Source organism: Diaporthe citri (genome assembly GCF_014595645.1).
Source record: "Diaporthe citri strain NFHF-8-4 chromosome Unknown scaffold_2, whole genome shotgun sequence".
Lineage (NCBI taxonomy): Eukaryota > Fungi > Ascomycota > Sordariomycetes > Diaporthales > Diaporthaceae > Diaporthe > Diaporthe citri.
Genome location: NW_025064847.1, coordinates 1,371,454 through 1,390,676, shown reverse-complemented (window position 1 = coordinate 1,390,676; position 19,223 = coordinate 1,371,454). Strand labels below are relative to the sequence as shown.

The window sequence follows — 19,223 nt, the reverse complement described above, 5'->3', positions numbered from 1 at the left end:
CCGCGCACTAGCAGCAGCTGTCGTCAACCTTCAACCCACTCAAGACTGTTGGAATGTCACCTCACGAGCTGTCTGCAGACGCATGTTTGGTCTTCTCCAGTGTCAAGCCATTTCCGCCCGCTTGCTGGCCGACTGGGGTGAGCTACACTTTGTTCCACCCGGGGGCCGGCATGCTTGCCCCTGTGCCATCTTCGATGGTGAGCAGTCCGTGTGGTTGCGTGATCATATTAGTCAAGTGTTACGGCCATCCACAGCATCTGCTGAGATCTCATTCCTCCCGCCGAGGTTCAAGCCCGCGCGCAGAGATCAACGGATCATACCGAGAGCGAAACGCTGTCTATCTGCTGCTCGACGACAGGCAATAGATGTGCCACCTGGTTCGCATCCCGGAATGCAGCGGTGACGGCGTCAGGGTGCAGCCCAGACATGCGCAAGGCCTACAGCAGCAGCAGCGTCAGAAATATCAGCCACAGACATCCCGGGCACAGAAATTCAGAGGGCGTGCAGGAGTGAGGTTTGGTTCCTGCAGGAAAGGGGGAGGGGGGTGGGACCTCAACTTACCCTGGTCACGTTCTCGTGGTTGTCCTCCTTGGCCGTGTACTCGCGGATGACCTCGTCGGCCCCGAAGTCGACGTAGACGCGGGTGTCACGGATGCGGACGACGACGCCGTCGAGGCGCATGTACAGCCTGCACAGCAGCAGCATGCGCTGCTCCATGACGCGCAGCTTGCAGCTGAAGACGGAGACGCCGTTGTCGTCGAGCTCGGACTCGAAGAGCACGACCTCGTCGAAGAAGAGGATGGGGTCGCGCCTCTTGAGGAGCTCCAGCGGGATCTGCTCTGCCGGGGAGGGCAGCAGCCTGCGCCCGGGGTCCGGCCCGCGCAGGCTCGGGGTCTCGGAGCCGCGGTAGGTGGTGCTGTAGCTCCAGTCGTAGGGCTTGACGACCTCGCGGATGTCGTGGGCCGAGGACTTCTCGCGCGACGAGGACCACTCGCCGGCGTAGGCGACCTGCAGCATGTTGGCGCCGGTCTTGTCGACGGCGTCGAGGGCGGGCTCGGCGGCGAACTCGATGGCCCAGCCCGAGGGGGCGTGCCGCACCGCCACCAGGTTGTCGCCGAAGATCATCTCGGGCACGGGGATGCCCAGCCGCCGCGACATGTCGTCGATGGGGCCCGACTTGGAGATGGGCAGCTTGCGCGACGAGATCTCAAAGTTGCCCTGCTTGTGCGTCGTCGTCGCCTGCGCCAGCATGTTCGGCGCGGGGAAGGGCTCGTTGGGCGAGCTGATGTGGTTCATGGTGAGTGATTTTCCAATGGCTTGTTTGCTGCTGTTTATGTCCTGAAGCCTGAACGAAACCCGATTGTATGTTACTTGACGAGAGTGAAAGATGTTGCGGAGGGTGTGAAACTGTACTGACGTTCCAAACTTGGGGTGTGAGAGCTCCGAGCCACGTCCTATATCGATGTTGGGCGTGGGGTATTATACGTACGCTTGGCATATAAGCTACGGTCCATTGGCCCTGACCACTGCATGTATTGAAGCCATGTCTCGTAGTCAATATAGACGAGTGGTTTCTTTTCTCCTTCTGTATTTCGTTTCTGAGCATTCAGTGAAATACGGGTCTTATAACATGCTAGCTTGTCAGATCAGTTGGCTCGTTGTAGCTTGGCAGCCTTTATTGCAGCAGTCACAACCGCGTGCAACGACCTGACACTCGAATCGACCATTTGTTGCACGGATATTAACCACCAGTCCATTTCTTCCCAAATGTGTCCAGCGATCGTATGGGATCGGAAAGTCCAGGAGAAAACGAAGAAAAGAGAAGAAACGAGAACCCAGCCGGTGGATTGACGGGATAGACTATCAAGGATTCGCTGCTGCGGCGATGAAAATCAAAGCCATTTCGGGTCCGACCAGTTGCCACTCATCCCCTTGATAACACAATCACATATTCAGCTCTCGGATACCGACTCTACGAATCTCAAATACTAAACCACATATTGAAGCATCCAGGACATGCCCAGCTCGCATTCAACTGATTCGCTTTCTCTAAATGGCCAAGGCATTGCTCCTATGAACGAGTCAAGCCCTGCCCAATTGGATCATTTATCCTGAGCCTATTACAGGTGGGCGGGACGCTTGAGGCGGGCATGAACGGTGTGCATGCCAGGGTCTTCCTATTCAAGGGCATGCCTGGGCGACATGCGTTGATGAAGTATGGCCTCTAGTTTGACTCTCACCAAGGTACTCAAATGATGGTTCGCAATGGTCATGGTTCCCTGGTTACTGATTTCCGGCCTGGCTTGCATCCAACATGGGCTGCTGAAGACTGTTCAACGCAGAACAATTGTTTCTTGGAGTCCGCAGACACGAAAATGCCGGCAATCCAATTTATTTTACAGTACCATGTAAGAGATGCAGTCACTTTGCCATGAAGTCAAAAAAGAAGGTTGGGAGCCGCAACTGACAAGGATGCCGGCCGTAGCCTCCGCAACCAGGGAAGTGCCCCACCACGCACCCTGTTGCTCGGCAACTGGTCCAAATATCAATACGAGCTTCCAGGTCCAGCCACCAAGAAATCCACCTGCTGCCCGCTTCTACAAACCAGTCCCAGGCAGTCAGATCCTCTCATTCCGTCTCTGCAATATACCACCACCTCCAATCCGCCTTCCACCTAGGTAATACAATCACGCACAATTGAGACCAACCTCGTTCTCAATCTCTCCCTACAGCCCCAGACCGTCAGCGAAGTGCAGCGTCGACGGCATCCTCCCCCACAAGATGGCAGCCACCCGAGCGCTGGAGACTGGCCTCCAGCGTATGTCCATTACAGATGAGAATGATCCTGGTGAGGCTGGTCGCATATACCAAAAGTCCAAGGTGAGCATCAATTCTCATTGCCTGTGAGATTCCCATTTTGATGAATCTATGATTGCTTAGACTGTCGCCTCTTCTTCCGCACAGCTCTCCCAGTCCATCAGCCGACCAGGCCTGTTCAAGGTCGCTCTTCAGTCTCAAAACACCAACACGGTCACAACCGTGACTCTGCCTTCCCAAGCCGCACAACGGAAAGGCCAAGCAGCTGCCTCTTCTTCTGCCGCCTCGACATTACCCCCATCACCCACCAAGAAAAATGCCCAGTCCACTACCGTCACTCTGCCTTCTCAGACAGTACAGCGGAAAGCCCAGGTGGCCAGCAGCAACCCCCCCTCGCCCACAAAGAAGGACAAGTCCAGCAACGCCAGCACGACTGTCTCTCGCAGATCAGAGGAGGCCGAGTCCGAGCAGCAGTCGCAACAGCTGACCCTGCTGGACGAGCCCCGGATCTTCCACCTCGGCATGTTCGAGATCGGCAAGCCGCTGGGCAAGGGCAAGTTCGGGCGGGTGTACCTGGTCAAGGAGCGCAGCAGCGGCTTCATCTGCGCGCTCAAGGTCATGTACAAGTCGGAGCTGCAGCAGGGGTCGGGCGTCGAGAAGCAGGTGCGCCGCGAGATCGAGATCCAGAGCAACCTGCGGCACCCCAACATCCTGCGGCTGTACGGGCACTTCCACGACCCCAAGCGCATCTTCCTCATCCTCGAGTACGCCAGCCAGGGCGAGCTGTACAAGCTGCTGCGCAAGGCCAACCGCTTCCCCGAGTGGAAGGCCGCCCAGTACGTCGCCCAGATGGCCTCGGCGCTGCGGTACCTGCACCGCAAGCATGTCATCCACAGGGACATCAAGCCTGAGAATATCCTTGTTGGCATCCACGATGAGATCAAGATCTCGGATTTCGGCTGGAGCGTCCACGCCCCCACCCACAGGCGGGCTACCCTCTGCGGTACGCTGGATTATCTCCCGCCAGAGATGATCAAGTCTGGTAGCAAGGACAACTGGTACGACGAGAAGGTTGACCTGTGGAGTCTGGGTGTTCTGACGTACGAGTTCCTGGTCGGCGAGGCCCCATTTGAGGATACCCCTGTGATGACCCAGCGACGTATTGCCCGAGCGGACATGACAATCCCGTCCTTTGTGAGCCCTGAGGCTAGGGACCTTATCAAAAAGGTACGGACTCACACGTGCACAGAATCTCTCAAGCATATAGCTAACCGTCAGTTACAGTTGCTGGTACTGGACCCGGAGAAGAGACTGCCCCTCGAGGACGTCCACACCCACCCTTGGATCCTGAAGCACTGCGTCAAGGGAGAACGGGCCACCGACCGGGAGAAGAGTAAATGATCCAAAAGTGCATTGATGGTGACTGAACGCATTGGTGGCGCACACAAAGTGCCCGGGCTTTGATGTGTCTCGTCGCCGTGCGTAGTGACATGCTTGTTTACATTTGTATGGCGTCAAGGTACTCACACAAGGATATGGTGTGGGCAAAGGCATAGGACATTGTGTAGGGGTTCAGGAGTCTTCTTTTTGGCATTTAAGCGTTTCTTGTCAATTCTGCCCAGTCGCTGCAATATCGTGAGCTCGAACACGACGGGGCCACAGCATATATACACAGGCGGGCTCACAAATTTTCATCGTCCGTACAAATACATTTCTGTAAAGCGTTAAGTGGTATCATGGTATATCCCCTGCCCGTTTTCATTTTTATGTGCCCCGTGGCCTTCATCTATACACCTCGTCAAAGGGCCGCGTGTCGGAGAAGCACGAGTCCCAGACCTCGTTGACGACCTTGACGGCCTGCACGTCGTCCTTGACCCACGGCCGCGCTATCATCGACTGCACCGCCCGTCGCCGCACGCAGTTCTGGAACTGCTCTGTGAGGGTGTAGTTGCCTCGCGTCAGGACTTCCCGCGTCCACCTGCACTCGCCGCTCAGCATCGAGGCTCGTATCTGTGGGGGCAAAAAGGACAATGTCAGCCAACTGTTTACTCCCCGTTGTTTCTGTCGGACACCCTAGGGGGAAGCGAATATCAATCGACCTACCTCCGTACAAGCCGCCTGCCGCAGGTCCCTCTCCCCGCGGAAGTCGACCTCAAACCTCAACTGGTCATAGGCGTGGACCATCTCGTGCGCGAGCGTGTCCTCGAGGTGTCCGCGGTTGCGCACCTCGTTGGCGCAGACGAGGATGCCGTGCGCGGGCTCGAACCCGCCGCTCTGGCGCTCGACCTGCAGGCCCGCGGTCAGGCGGGCCGGGCAGCGGCGGCACAGGACGTTGGCCGGGGTCATCCCCTGCCCGTGGTTGAGCTCGGCGATCTTGTCGTTGAGGAAGCGCACCGTGGGCGAGTAGGCGAACAGCCAGTCGCGGTACTGCTCGCACCGGGCCACGTCGCGGGCCTCGTTGGCGCGGTAGCGGTGCTCGCGGTAGTGGAAGATGCCCTCGTTCGTCACCTGCCCTGTCAGGATCTTGAAGTAGTTCACCCACCACTGCGTCTTGGGGTCGAAGCCGGTGCGCGCTGGGTTGTTCTCGAGGTAGAGGTTGGGCGGTTTTTGGTCTGGTTGTGCTTGTGGTTGTGCTTGTGGGGAGCTGCTGGGTGTGGGTGTGGGTATTGGTGTGGATGAGGGAGAGGATGCTGTCTTTGGGTCTGAGCCCGACGTGCTCGGGGCTGTTGTTGTCCACCAGGCCATCGTGATTGATGATCAGATCGAGGTCGCGGGTTGCGAAGCACTCAGGCCGTCAGGCTGGCCAAGCTACAGCTACTGCAGCTACCGTGCGTGCTTGAGCCGCCTGTTGTACTTGAAGTGTGTCGTTCGTTGTTCGGCAGGCGGTGGTGTGGTGAATTGGGCGTTCGCGAGGCTTTACTCAGCTCGAGTGGCACTGTCCTGTCCTGTCGTGCATGCACAAGGCCGGTCCTCGAGGTTCTACTGGACTGGTCCGAGCTGAGCTGAGCTCACCCTCCAAGAAATTTGGCACAGGAGCGGCAGGAACGGAACGGACAGGGATCGGCAGGGATCCACCGCCGTAGCTCTCCGCGTTTAAAACGGCCGGCGCTGGGGCGGTCCAACAGCGACCGAACACCACCTGGGTGCCCCACCGGGTCCCGCGCCCTCGATCCTTGGCGGTAGTCATCGAAACCTGCAAGGCCCTCTGCGCAGCCAAAACCGCTTACGGACTGCTCACTTGCGCGGTGCGGAAAACCAGGCTATTCGGCAGCATACAGCACTCGCTACCCGTTGTAATTCGCTCCCCCCTCCGAGCCTCCAGGGGTGCTTGCAGAATCACACCATGGATCCTGGCGACGAGTCGCAATGTGAGTAGTGTGAAAATGGTGAAAAGGGGACGAGGTCCCCCACGCTGTCTCTTGGTCTCTATTCCATGGCGTTTACTCGTCATTTCTGGCTCACTTCTTGGGCTGTCTGGCTGATGAATCGTGGCAGTCATGAAGGGCCCAAAGTCTCTTGGGATAGTCATCAAACTTGGTGAGAATCTGCCCCGTCCTGGCCACGAGATTCAAAGTTGAGTCTCATGCAAACTCAAGTACACAAGACTGACTCACAGACACACACATACAGGAACGAGTTCCATAGTAGATGAGAAGACTCACCAGCCCCTCCTCTCCAACCTGTCCCTCATAGTTGAGACTGCCCACAAACTCAGGGAAGATGGCCACCGAGTCGTCATTGTCTCGTCCGGCGCCATCGGCGTCGGCATGAGGCGCATGGAGAGGGACAAGAGGCCAAAACACGTTGCCCAGCTCCAGGCCCTCGCTGCCATCGGCCAGTGCCGCCTGATGAACATATGGGACAGCCTCTTCAACCACCTGAAGCAGCCAGTCGCTCAGATCCTCCTCACCCGGAACGACATAGCAGATGTGAGCCCGTTCTTGCTGATGCCAATCCCTGCTTGGATCACACCTAGTGAGTTGACCGAGTGACTGAATCACTGACTGTTTCTTAGCGATCACGGTACCTGAACGCCCAAAACACTTTCAACGAGCTGTTGGACCTGGGCGTCATCCCCATCGTGAATGAGAACGACACCCTGGCAGTCTCGGAGATCAAGTTCGGAGACAACGACACACTATCCGCCATCACAGCAGGCATGGTCCATGCGGACCTCCTGTTTCTCATGACCGATGTCGACTGTCTATACGACAAGAACCCTCGCACACACCCGGACGCCCAGCCCATCGAGGTAGTAGAGGACATAGCATCCATACACGCCGACACCTCCTCGGCCGGCTCATCCCTCGGCACGGGGGGCATGTCGACCAAGCTCGTCGCCGCCCGCCTGGCCACCTCAGCCGGCGTGACCACCGTCATCACCCGCGCCTCCAACCCGGGCAACATTAGTAAGATCGCCCAGCACATCCAGGCCATCAAGTCGCCAGGGTCGAACCACTCTCACACCAACGGAGACGATCACCACGCCGAGGACCCCCTGGCGCAGTCCAGGGCCTCCATCCAGAGCATCGAGCTCAACTGGCCCGACGTGCCCCTGCACACACGCTTCCTCCCCTCGCCGTCCCCCTACCGGGACCGCTCCTTCTGGCTCCTGCACGGGCTCAAGCCCCACGGCGACGTCTACATCGACGCGGGCTGCTACCGCGCCCTGCTCGACAAGGCGGGCCTGCTGCCGGCGGGCATCGTCGACGTCGACGGGCACTTTGGGCAGCACGAGTCGGTGCGGCTGCTGGTCGTGGAGCGGGACGACGCGGGCGCCGAGGGGGGCGGCCGGCCCTGGCGCGGCGAGCCGCTCGACGTCGGCCGCGCCCTCGTCAATTACTCGTCCACCCAGGTCGCCCTCATCAAGGGCCACCAGAGCAAGGAGATCGAGGGCCTGCTCGGCTACGCCGACAGCGGCTACGTCGCCGAGCGCGAGCACATCACCTTCTTCATGAGCAGTAGGCCGCAGACGCCGATACCCGCCACATAGCGCGTGGTGGGGGCTGTCTCGTCGAGTTTCAACAGGCATGATACCCCAACTAAAAAGGATTTAAAAAAGGATAGAGGCTTTTTTGATTAGAAGCTCGGCTCAAAAGAGATTCACGTGTCTATGCATGGCGAAAGCCTAATAATGATTGACCTTGGCTTGAATAAGACGAATATTCATTCCCTTGGTCACCGTCTAGATTCTCGGTCCCTGAATGAAATACCATCTGACTTGAACATGTGTAGACTGCTCTAACATCATGATCTGTCTTACTAACAACCGAACGACTCCACAGCATCAACGGGACGAATCAAGTCCTGGCTGAAGATGTGCATATTTCAAAAATAGTGGTGCCGTAAAAAGTCTGCTTCCCGCTCCACGGGTTGCCCATGACGCTCAAACCAACACATCAGGGGCAGACTGGCTGTATATCAGAACAGGTACCGTGGCCCAGGAGAAAGTTGGGACACCTGAGCAGGGCACAGCAACACTCTTTTGATTGTGATATCTAGACAAAAGTAGCCAAGCTCACTCGCGGAGGCCCTCGGGGTGACACCTCCGAACCGAGTTGATTTTTTGAACTCCAAAACGCCTCCCACCATGCTTGTTTGTGCTTGGGCTCACTCCCATATGCGAGTGCTCCTCTGGCGACACTTTCATGTCCAGCCTGCTGCTGCATTCCTTCCTCGCCGACCTTGGCCTCATGACATCTTGGAACGCAGCCCCCCCCCCCGCTTCGGACGTCGATTCGGACGTCGATGTCAGAGCCTCGCCATGCAACAAAGCCCTCCCTTCCCAAGACCGAATATCCACCTCGACAAGACTACTAAACACGCTCAACCCGTCGCAAACAGATTATCCTCATCGCGCAGGTACTCCCCGCAGTCGGCCTGGCGGAAGCAAGTGATGCCCGTGGGGTCGAGGCGGCGCGCCTCGGCGGTGGAGCGGGCGGTGACGCCGAAGCCGAGCGGGGTGTCGTTCATGGAGTAGACGATGACGCCCTGGTGCTCCGGGCAGTCCTCGGACCAGCGGCCCACGTGCGCCTTGACGATGTTGCCGCCGTACAGGAAGGGCATCTCGCCGTTGGGCTTGACCCAGATCTTGTACCGCGCGTGCTCGGCCAGGATGGGCAGCGACGTGATGTGCAGCCTGAACTTGCCCGACTTGGTGAACTTGCCGAGGCAGATGCCGAGGGAGACGAGCTTGTCGCGTTCTGTTTCCGGAGGAGAGGATGTCAGTCTTTTCTGCCCTGCGTTTTCCTCTGCTTTCCCTCCCTTCCGCCTCTCTCTTGCCCTCGGAGAGTAAGGGTGTACTGAGAAGGGAACGGAAGAGCGAGGGATTTAGGTAGGTCTGCGGCTCACCAATAGACACGGCCAGATTGGCTATGGACAGGCGCACGTAGTAGACCCTGTCCTTGTGTATCCTGAAGACATAGCGGTCGGCGTTGGGCGAGTCGTCCAGAGGCGCGATGAGGTTCTTGAGCGAGTTGCCGGTGTAATGCGCCAGCTTCTGGAAGAGCGTCTGCGTCTCGGTTTCTGTCAGGGGCCGCATCTTGGGCTGACTGACCGTACGGCAGCGAACGAGGACTGTTCGTTTGGCGTTGGTGAGTTGCTGCTGCTGGCCGGCGGGGGAAGAAATGCGACTGGCGACAAAAGAAAAAAGATACAGCCTCGCCGATAAGATAAGGCAGTCCCACCATTAGCCGCAAGGCCCTGTAAAGATTCAGCCTATCCTATCTAGGGACGGACTCACTCCTCGGCCAGGTGCCAGTGTTGAGATCTTGCACATATAGAATTTGTTGTCACCATCCACCAGGCGGCTGGTCAAACATTCTGGTCAAAGATCGGGTTGAAATACAGTGGCAAAACCAAAATTCGAGAGGGCTGCGAGGAATCACATCGCAGCGACTTCTTACATTTACAGGTCTGATCTCGATCGTGAGGCACCATCGCTTCATTCTCTTCACCGCGGCTGCTACCTAAAACACAGAAACCCTCCGCAATAGACTGTGATTGAATCCTGTATAACTCCTGGGGTACATTACTTCATGAACCGGTCTACTGGCCAGCCTGGTCCCGAAGGTGCCTTGGAACCCACTTCCCGGGGGCACGCGACGCCGTCAGAGTCTCAGGGGGAGTGTCCCTTCCATTCTCGCCCCTGCCAGAGCCCTGGCGAGCCGGTGGAGGTGCGCTCCGCTCCGAGTCTCCAACAGCATCACCACCTGTCTCACGCTTGGCAGCTTCACGGTCACGCCAGCTGCTGGCAGGCTTGCCACCGCGCCCAGCGAGGTTGAGACGCGGAGGTCCGGAAGAACGGTCGCCAGACTCGGTACGCTCGACAGGAGGAGCTCGCTCAACTGGCGGGGCTCGCTCGGCAGGTTGGGCACGCTCCACAGGCGCGGAGCGCTCGAATGGTGGGGGAGTGGCGCGCGCGGGAGGTGCGTCGGTAGAAGTTGCTTCACCGGCCGCCTCCTTCGCAGCCTGGCGCTCACGCCAGCTGGGCTTGCCACCAGCGAGGGCCAGACGTGGTGGGCCAGACGGCCGATCGGCCGAGTCGGAGCGCTCCAGGGGTGCCGCTGAGCGGACGGGGATGGCACGAGCTTGTTCCTTCTCCCTTTGGCGGCGTGCAAGAGCCTCTTCCTCGCGGCGAGCCTGCAATGCCGCCTTCTCCAGGGCCTCCTGGCGCTCCGAGTCGCGCTGGGCCTTGATTCGTGCCATCTCCTCGCGACGCTGGGCCTCGCGCTGCTCGCGCTCTTCCTTCTCGCGGGCAGCCCTCTCCTCGGCCTCCCGCAGAGCCTGCTCCTTCTCCTCGCGCTCTCTCTTCTCGCGGATCTTCTTGTCCCGGAACTCCTTCTTGCGTGCAGCGACTGCCTTCTCCATCTCCCTGTCTGCGTCACGACGCTTCTTGTCAAACTCGTCGCGACGACGCTCATACAGGTTCTCCTTGAATCTCTCGTAGAAGGGAACAAGACGTTCCACACGATGCTTCAGCTCCACGGCCTCTTCGTGCTTACGCTTGGCCTCGATGAGTGTCTCCTGCTTAGTCTTCTCATAGGCGGCGAGATCCGCGGCACGCTGCTTCTCGTAGTCCTCACCCAGCTTCTTGGCCTCCTCCTTACGAAAAGCACGCTCAAGATGATCGATACGCTTGCCAGTGATGCGCAGCTTCTCGTTGACGTCGTTCTTCTCACGTTCAAGCTGGGCGAGCTTGATGGCGCGGAGACGGCTGCTGTCCAGGTTGGCCAGGTCATCAGGATCAATGCCGAGTTGCTTGGTTCCAATCTTGAGCTCCTTGATGGTGTTCTCGATCTCAATCTTGTGGATCTCTTCGCGCTCCTTCTGCAGTCTCCTCTGCTCACGCTCCTTGAGCTCCTGTTGCAGCCGTTGCGCCTCGGCTTCCTGCAGCTGCTGCTCACGGAGGCGCTTGGCGTTTGCGTTCTCCCGCTCGATGCGCGCACGGATCTCAGAGGCGTGCTCCTTACGCTTCTGGATGATCTCCTTGCGGGCCAGGATGTCCCGGTGCTCCTCGTCAGCGCCTGCCTTGGCCCGAGCCAGGGCGGCCTGGCGAGCCTTGATGCGGTCCTCATTGAACGTGGGGTCGATGTAGTAGCAGGTGGTGTGGAGTGTCTTGAACAGCCGGGTCAACTGTGTCCGCACAATCTCTGCAGGAGTGCTCTGCAGTCTTTGGACAGACCCTATGCCGGCGTCGGCCTCGGCAGATCCGCCCGCAGCACCGGCACTTGCAGCCTTGGCCGACGAGAAAATGTCCTTGTCAAAGCTCAACACACTGGTTGCATGATCCATGCGAATGGCGAGATCGCCCTTCTTGTTACCGTTCATGATGAACTTCTCAATGGTCGCACGGGTGACCTGGAAGGGTTCGGGGAACTTGGCGAGGCCCTCCACGTAGGCCAGGTCGACAGTCTCGTATACCTGGGACAGCTGCTGGAACAACCGCGTCAGGATGACCTGCTGCAGAGGCAGCACGTACTTCTGCATGTCGGGGTCTGCGCCTATCTGCGCCAGGATCGGCGAGATCTTCTCGCAGATAGACAGCGGGTGGAAATCAACCTCAAGGATGTTGTAGAGGTCTCGGATTTCCGGGCGGACTCGGCGGATGAGCTGCTTAGCGCGGATGTCCTGGAAGAGGACAGCACGGGTGGGCGCCGAGTTCATGCCCAGCAGATGAGTCAGACGGGAGTTCTTGTTCTTCCTGGCCTCGTCAAAGTCGACCATGGCACCACGGGATCTCGTAGTGCTGATGACTGGGATGGACAGGGCCGACAGCAGGACAAATGAAGCAGCCTTCTGCAGGTCGGCCTCGGTAGCCGCCGGGTTGTCGGACTTCTTGCTCTGGCCGGTCGCGACAGAGGTGGCGGACTGGCGGAGGAGCTGGTAGTAACGGGACCAGGCAGCGGCGTGGAACAGGTAGTTCTCGCCGACGAGGAAGATGCGGGTGAGCTTCTCGTAGTAGTTGGCCATCATGATGTTCTTTGGTGGGCGCTTGCTCAGGTTGAGAAGAGTGTGGATGTCTTCCACGCTGCGGAAGGCCTCCTGCCACAGCTCCAGCTCGACGGCCACGTTCAGTTGCTGGAAGCGTGTCTCGAGGTGACGCTGCAGCGTATCAGGGTCGTTCAGGTTGATGGCGTGCATCTGCTGGGAGTACTTGGCAGCTGTCTGGACATGGTTGCGGAGCAGCTCGCACAGGCGGCGGAACTCGGTTTTTCGGGTGTACTTGAGGCAGAAGTCGAAGGCCTGCATGGCAGTGCTCTGGTAGAGGATCTCGAGCCGAGCATTATTTCGGAGGATGTCGAGGACAGTACGGTATGCCTCCCAGAGGAACTTGAGCCATGGGGTGACGATGGCGCGGTCGGTGCGATCCTTGGACTGCTCGCCAGAGACGGTGGCGAGCAGGATGGACTCTGGTGTCTCCGTGGCCTCCAGGTCGTCGACGCCAGCCTCGCCGGTGGTCGCCTCGATGCTGGACTGGACCTCGTCGGCCTTGGCCTGGGCGGCGGTGACCTTGTCGGCAGCGAGCTCGAGGAACTTCTTGAGGACCAGCTCGATGGTGCCGATGTTGCTGTTCTGGGCGATGTTCTTGTACTGGTACATGGCGTCTTTTGTCAGCTTGCCCTTCTTCTGCTCGACGGACAGCTCGACGAGCAAGAGCATGACGGGCTCCAGCGACGCGATGGGGACATTTCGTGATCGCTTCGAGGTGATGTGCTCGTGCAGCAGGGTCAGGGCGGCTGGGGCCTGGCCGACGCCGATGAGCTCGTGGGCGCGCTTGAGGACATTCTCGGGTTTTTGATGCGGCGGGGGCGGCATGCTGGGCAATCTGTGTCTTGTCTCCTCTCAGGGGTGGGTAAGTGGTTGAATGGGAGGAGGGAGATTCCCAGGGCGCGAGAGTCAACAGAATTCGCTGTAAGACCGAAAGTCGATGGACTTTGGCTCTGTTGATTCTCGTTGGAAAATCTGCCTGTCTGACGGACGGACTGGCAGTCAGGTCGAGGCAGTGAGAGACAGCGAAAAGGCCCGGCCGACTCAAAACTCTGCCTGCTGCAAAAAAACTTGGAGAGGGAGGCCAGTGGGTTTGCTTGGTGTGTTGTGCGAAACGCCTAGTCCCAAAGGGGAAATTCGCAAGTCACGTGCATCCGACGATTCACAGTCACCGACATGGAAACGAGGCAGTCGAACAGATCGATTTTGGATAACTGGCTTTTCCATTCGCGAGATTGAAATGACTGTACTGTAAACTAAGTTTGGCGGGAATGACTGTTCTGTTGATGATGCTGCTGGTGAAGGAGGTACGGACGCGCGACACGGGCAACCAGGCAGTCAGTTAAACTAGCCTTAGGGGCATGGGCATGGGAGTATGACTGGGAGTTCGAGTACCCCGCCATTCAAGCATATGTGAGGTTACAGTACTATCCGCATGAGGAGGAAGTCCTCGATAAAGACATCCCTGATAATTGCAATACGTGCACTCATCTCACTCTGCTTCTCCTGACGAAAAAAAACTCCTGAGCTGCTTCTCCCGCCTCCCGCTCGGATGATCCAAGCTTTTCTCCGACGCGACAGTCGAGCTTGAGAGTTTGATAAGCTTCACCAGATGTCAGAGACCAGACTTCAGACTCCAGACACTTGTTGCTTTGAAGTATATATAGTATCTGAGTATGGGTAGGCACATGACAAGTGCGACTGCCATGCATAGTGGTCGAGGGCCTCGCCAAGACCTTCCTCGCCTTTATGTTTCCTGTCTGGGGGCTGCACGCTGATCTACAGGTGTATATACACACGTAAGAGGAGACGGGGTCTTGAGAGTACAGAATTGCCGAGTCCCACGGCTGATAATGTAATAATGTGTGCGTGTGTGTGTGTGTGTGTGTGTGTGTGCGTGCGTGCGTGCGTGCCGTTCAGTCTTTCCACAACATAATCAAACGGTGAGACAAATGGGCAACAGAAAGTCTCATTTCCGTGATGGGGTGGGAAGTGGGGAGAAAGACGAAGAGGGCAATTGGCAATTGGCAGGAGGCCCAGGAGCGCTGGGCTGGGCTGGGCTGGTGGCCCACTGACCCAGTGGTGCAGTGTTGCAGGCGGAGGGCGGCGGAAGGGCCCTTGGTCCCTCCTACCGTTGGAGCCATGTCCAGCTGTAATCTCATCGACCATTTTCCGAGCCAATCGCCGCTCTCCAATCTGGCTTGATTCGCGTATTCTCCTTTCGCTGCTGCACATCTCCCAAGGCGAGACCCCGGCCGCCATTTTCTTTTCTATCCATTTATTCCTTTTCCTCCCTTCCGTGCCCTGTAGAGTCAGTCAGTCAGTCTCCTCTTCCCGTGTGTGTGTCTGTGTGCGTGTGTCTGTGGTGTCAAGGTCGGCTCATGCTCAATACGCCTGCACGCCTGTCAAGGGAGAAAGAATCAGTGCTACCTGCTTGACTGCAGCTCCAGCCCCATCTCCAAGCCCCGGCCCCAGCGACAGTAGCCTCTGACCCCTGACCACCCACCCACGCGGCCAGGCCAACCTTGATTGCAGTGTTGCAGTGCAGCGCAGCGCATCTCACCTCACCTGCCCAGGTGGACAGTGGATGTGTGCAGGTCCTCACCGCAACCCCCGACCCCGACCAAAGCCAGGAGCCAGAGCCCCTCAGGTAGATACCTGGTCTAGGATAGGTAGGCACTCCCCATGTACCGTACTCGTCTGTTCCCCGGGGGCTGGGTCCACCTGCTTACCTGATCGCCGCAGCACCTCACGGCTACTCTCCCCCAGGCCGGCTTCTCCTCTTCCCAACCCGCTACCCGCTACTCGCTGCACTCTCACTGCACTGCACAGCTTCATCAGAGCGTGTTGTCGTCGTCCTCCAATTCCTCATTCCCTCCTTTGCACATTCCAATCCAATCCAATCCAACCCGCCGTCCTCTCCTTTTATCGCCCACCAATACCTGCCCGCACTTCTTGCCGAGCCTCAATCGTAAGTCAAACCCTTTTTTCTCCCCTTGTGCAGCCCTGCGGCCCCAACATCCGATCGATTGCCAATCGTCCTACTGTCCTACCGTTTGTCAAACCTCACCGTCACAGAGACTGGTGATCCGCCAGCCCAGTCCAGCCCAACCCGCCCGACCCTCCGACCGAGAGACATCATCCACCCACCCCCTCCCGTCACTCGTCCTCCGTCAAACCAGCCCCCGCCTCAATCGGCAACCCTTTCCACCCAAGCATTGCTAACCCTCTCGATGTTCGAACAGCAGGACCAAGACAGGGACAAGGATCGACTCCGCCATCACGCAATCCCTCAGTCGCCCGCCCGACCCGACCTCGCACTTGGAGGCTCTGACTCCGCACACTCTTCATCTCCTCCCCGACGACCTTCTCGCAACCGGGCCAATTCGGCATCAAATTCGTCTCACGCTACCACCATGCCTCAGTACACTTCCCGTGATGTCGGCGACCCGACCCAGATCAAGAAGAACAAGCAGAGCATGGCGGACCTGAAGCTGCGCCGCCTGACCGAGCTCAACAACCGCCTCCGTGAAGACCTGGAACGCGAACGTATCCCCGTCAGCCAGGCAAGCAAAAGGTAAGACTCGACCGAGTGGACGTGACGCGGCATCGCACGCTGACACAAGGCGCCTCCTACAGCATCATCGCCTACTGCAACAGTACTCGAGATTACATGGTCGTCACCGTCTGGGGTGTGGTGCCAAAGGGCGAGGACCCTTACGCACCACAACAGAGCGGAGGCTGCTGTTTGGTCATGTAATATCTGCGACGACAAATCAATGATGGATGCGATACTTCTAAGGGATCTCGAAACGATAAAAAGCCCGAACGATGAGCGGCAATCTTCGAGACACGAACGGCGACGGCGACGGCGACATCCCGGGGAGGACATCTTGCGTTTTGCCTTGTGCTTTATTTGTTTGCTCGGCCGGCGTTGACACGCGGAAAACGGAACCCCTGCGAGAACCCCTGGCCATCAGGGCCACGCGACAGAGAAAGGCTACGGAGCGAGCACGGAACGAACGACGAAAGGGGAGCCGACTGGGCCCCCAGGGGGAGAAAACAGATGGGCCAACACCGATATACCCGCCCCTGCCTCCCCGACCTTTCGCCGCCGTACTTGCCCCGGCCCGCGGAATCCGAGGGAGGAGAGCCTCTCACCTGGGGCGGTTACGATAATGGTCTTGTTTTTATTTCTTCATACAAACCTCTTGCTTATGGGCTTTGTGGATACCGGCAAGAGGGATAATTCTGCATGCTATTAATACCTGCGTCACACTATTTCTTCACTTGTACCTCGTCAGTCTAGGCCTCTCCAAAACGTGAATACCACCTCTGTCACGACGTACACTTTTGGGCATCTGTGCTCGAGCGCGGCACAGGTGCGGTGTGGGTGTGCTTGCCGTGGCATCCTTTCGCCGCAACGCATATATATCGCGTCACCTTGTACGGTAAGTTCTCTTGCATGCTTTTCGAGCCAGTTGGGACACCGTACCATGTATTGGCAACTCCTCAATATTGTTGGCTTTGCGCTATGGGCCGCACAGTCTCCGAGCCAGAGAGACGAATCTACGCATCTCCCCAACGCTCCCAGTCTCTAGCCACATTGACCTGCTGCGCGACACAGGCCGGCGGTTCAAGTGTTCCCTCGTGCAATGTGTCCGGTGCGGCCCGAAGATAACCTTGAAGGCTTCCCGAGACAACTTTCCCACGCAGGCGCACATGCACATGCACGGGCCCAGGGAGAGGTAACCACTTCCGGGCACCGAGGAAGGCTCCTCGTGACGGTGCGACCGCGCCGCGCTGCCCGGCCGGCGTGCCCTCCATGCCCGCTTCGTGGCCCTCTCTTCGGCCTCTCTTCTTTTCGTGGGTGGGCGGGGACACAGCAGGGACGGCATGGGATTGGGTGGAGTGGACTGCCGCTGTATGACTTGACTGCCCGGACTTCTCCATCTGCACTGACGGGGCTTCCACCACTTTAAATCGGACTGGACCCCTGGGCCACAATCACTAGGTATGAATCACTCGCATGCCTCACTTTCACATGTGTAGGACAGGAGGATGCTCTTGGGACTACCGTCGGCGCGGGCTCTTGGCGCTGAGAATGACAATCTTATCTCCTCCCGTCTCTCTTGGGTTCGCTAGTCTGTTATGCTTCGTCCGTTTTCGTGAGGATGTCTCACGCAACAGCACGTGGGTGGAATTTAGCAGCATTCCGGTGTCCAGGGCCCCGGTGCTCGCCCTCATTCCCGCCCGCGCACCGATCCGCATTCCCAGAGCGCCTCGCAAATAAGGGTGGCGGTCCTCCAGGAGAGGCAATTGATGAGGGAGGTGGCATCTAATGGAAGGAAATTGAGTGGGCTTGTCGAGTGGCATGACCCAGCTCGTAGGGAAAGGGGAGGCTTGACGGCAGAAGGCAGGGTCAATGTCTCTGGTCTGCTGTGGTTAAAGACTTGGGATATCTGCTGCACGGGCGACTAATCGAACATCATCAGCTTCCAAGCGCACGACCTGAAGCTACATTGTGCACAATGTCCGGATAAGGGTCGATCGCCCACTAACCTTGCCTCCTTCTACCACCTGCTTTACAGCTCTCTGGGGAATAAATAGCCTCCCTCCTGGTCGAGGAGCAGCGATTCCCGGGGTTCTGTTCTCCCCCCCAACACGAGTTGCCGAGGCGTCGAGACACCGCATTCCAACGCCTCCAGCTCCATTCAATCTCCCGGTCGACGCGTTTCTTGCTCACGATACATAAGGCACTTACAACCAAGCCCTAGCGGCTGCCCTGCTTTCCCTCAGGGCACCGAAGCAGCAACCCTCGAACAGCTCACCGTCACGAGCAAGAACCCCCCTCCTCTCAGCGTCAAGCACCATGTCGCGGCTCACAACTATCCTCGCGACCATCCTCCTGGCCCTCGCCGGCCTCGCAGCAGGCCTCCCCGCAAGCCCTAACCTCGCCGCGCGCACCACCTTCAGCCTCGTCCACCGCAGCGTCGGTCTTGGTAGGGACACCGTCCGCGAGGACGACCGGCTAGAACGGCGCGACTGTAAGCTCTTTCCCTCGCCCCTAGCCCCCCCCCCCCCCCGCCAACTTCCTTCCCCAACGTCCTTTCCCCCCGGTGTTAACGCCCCTGAGAAGTGTGAAGAAAAGCTCACGGTTCCCCCGGCGCAGTCACGTGGACCAACTCCAAGTCCCCGCAGGACCTGTGCGGTGACAGCACCTTCGCGACGAGCGATGACGACGAGGGCCCCTCGGTGGCACACTGCAAGACGTTCCTCGACTGGGTCAAGGATAGGGACGGTTTCTGGCTGGTGACGGCGTTCGGCTCGGCCGGCTCGTGGGAGGAGTTTTCGCGCGTCGAGTCGTGCGTCGTCGCGGTCCGGCATACCGACTCGTCCACTGGGACCATCCCGTATGTCATGTCTTTGTTTCGTCTTATTTTACTCTCTTCTTCTCTCTGCTTGGTTCATTGGTTGTGTCATGTTTTGCTGACCAGGGCACTGTGCGCACAGGATCGGCAACCAGGACGTCAGCGACATCATCACGTCCGTAGTCTCACAGTATGGTGACGGTGTTGACAAGCTGCCATCGGTACGGGGCATGATGGGCTGCAAGCGGGATCCTTCCTCGGCGGGAGTGGAGTGGAAGGTTTATACGGACTGAGGACCGAGAGGGGGCTCGATGTTGGTCAGCATGAGCTGGTTTCTTTGGAGAGGCTCGAAGTGTCGATACATTGGCTACGGATCGACGGTAGTGAGAGATGGTGGACCATCACATATCCGCCTGGTTTGCTGCACATATTGATACCCCCGATTTGTTTCGGTCAAAAGCTCGACTGCTTTTTGGAGTTGGGGAAGGCCAAAAATCGATGATCTTCTTCAATCCCTTGGGTCTTTTGGAAGGTCAGAAGTGACCA

The 19,223-nt window shown here is 58.3% G+C and overlaps 8 protein-coding genes across 8 annotated transcripts; 4 read left to right on the top strand and 4 right to left on the bottom strand.

Annotated features, from left to right (window-relative positions):
* Positions 1-314: 314 nt before the first annotated feature.
* Positions 315-1,296, bottom strand: INS49_006013 (uncharacterized protein; the record flags this gene model as incomplete). Its single annotated transcript, XM_043166788.1, has 2 exons — positions 315-437; positions 562-1,296. The coding sequence occupies 2 exons, from the start codon at positions 1,294-1,296 to the stop codon at positions 315-317; spliced, it is 858 nt and encodes a 285-aa protein (XP_043027932.1).
* Positions 1,297-2,781: 1,485 nt separating this feature from the next.
* On the top strand, positions 2,782-4,218 carry INS49_006012 (uncharacterized protein; the record flags this gene model as incomplete). Its single annotated transcript, XM_043166787.1, has 3 exons — positions 2,782-2,880; positions 2,941-4,044; positions 4,102-4,218. 3 exons carry the CDS (start codon positions 2,782-2,784, stop codon positions 4,216-4,218), a joined length of 1,320 nt encoding a protein of 439 aa, XP_043027931.1.
* A 381-nt stretch (positions 4,219-4,599) lies between these two features.
* INS49_006011 (uncharacterized protein) lies at positions 4,600-5,562 on the bottom strand (the record flags this gene model as incomplete). Its single annotated transcript, XM_043166786.1, has 2 exons — positions 4,600-4,827; positions 4,921-5,562. The coding sequence occupies 2 exons, from the start codon at positions 5,560-5,562 to the stop codon at positions 4,600-4,602; spliced, it is 870 nt and encodes a 289-aa protein (XP_043027930.1).
* A 598-nt stretch (positions 5,563-6,160) lies between these two features.
* INS49_006010 (uncharacterized protein) lies at positions 6,161-7,810 on the top strand (the record flags this gene model as incomplete). The annotated part of the gene is made up of 4 exons (XM_043166785.1): positions 6,161-6,185; positions 6,313-6,390; positions 6,448-6,746; positions 6,833-7,810. The coding sequence occupies 4 exons, from the start codon at positions 6,161-6,163 to the stop codon at positions 7,808-7,810; spliced, it is 1,380 nt and encodes a 459-aa protein (XP_043027929.1).
* Positions 7,811-8,643: 833 nt separating this feature from the next.
* Positions 8,644-9,358, bottom strand: INS49_006009 (uncharacterized protein; the record flags this gene model as incomplete). The annotated part of the gene is made up of 2 exons (XM_043166784.1): positions 8,644-9,020; positions 9,169-9,358. The coding sequence occupies 2 exons, from the start codon at positions 9,356-9,358 to the stop codon at positions 8,644-8,646; spliced, it is 567 nt and encodes a 188-aa protein (XP_043027928.1).
* A 506-nt stretch (positions 9,359-9,864) lies between these two features.
* INS49_006008 (uncharacterized protein) lies at positions 9,865-13,134 on the bottom strand (the record flags this gene model as incomplete). The annotated part of the gene is made up of 1 exon (XM_043166783.1): positions 9,865-13,134. One exon carries the CDS (start codon positions 13,132-13,134, stop codon positions 9,865-9,867), a length of 3,270 nt encoding a protein of 1,089 aa, XP_043027927.1.
* Positions 13,135-15,722: 2,588 nt separating this feature from the next.
* Positions 15,723-16,066, top strand: INS49_006007 (uncharacterized protein; the record flags this gene model as incomplete). The annotated part of the gene is made up of 2 exons (XM_043166782.1): positions 15,723-15,883; positions 15,946-16,066. 2 exons carry the CDS (start codon positions 15,723-15,725, stop codon positions 16,064-16,066), a joined length of 282 nt encoding a protein of 93 aa, XP_043027926.1.
* A 2,112-nt stretch (positions 16,067-18,178) lies between these two features.
* On the top strand, positions 18,179-18,970 carry INS49_006006 (uncharacterized protein; the record flags this gene model as incomplete). The annotated part of the gene is made up of 3 exons (XM_043166781.1): positions 18,179-18,353; positions 18,479-18,719; positions 18,820-18,970. 3 exons carry the CDS (start codon positions 18,179-18,181, stop codon positions 18,968-18,970), a joined length of 567 nt encoding a protein of 188 aa, XP_043027925.1.
* Between the last annotated feature and the right edge of the window lie 253 nt (positions 18,971-19,223).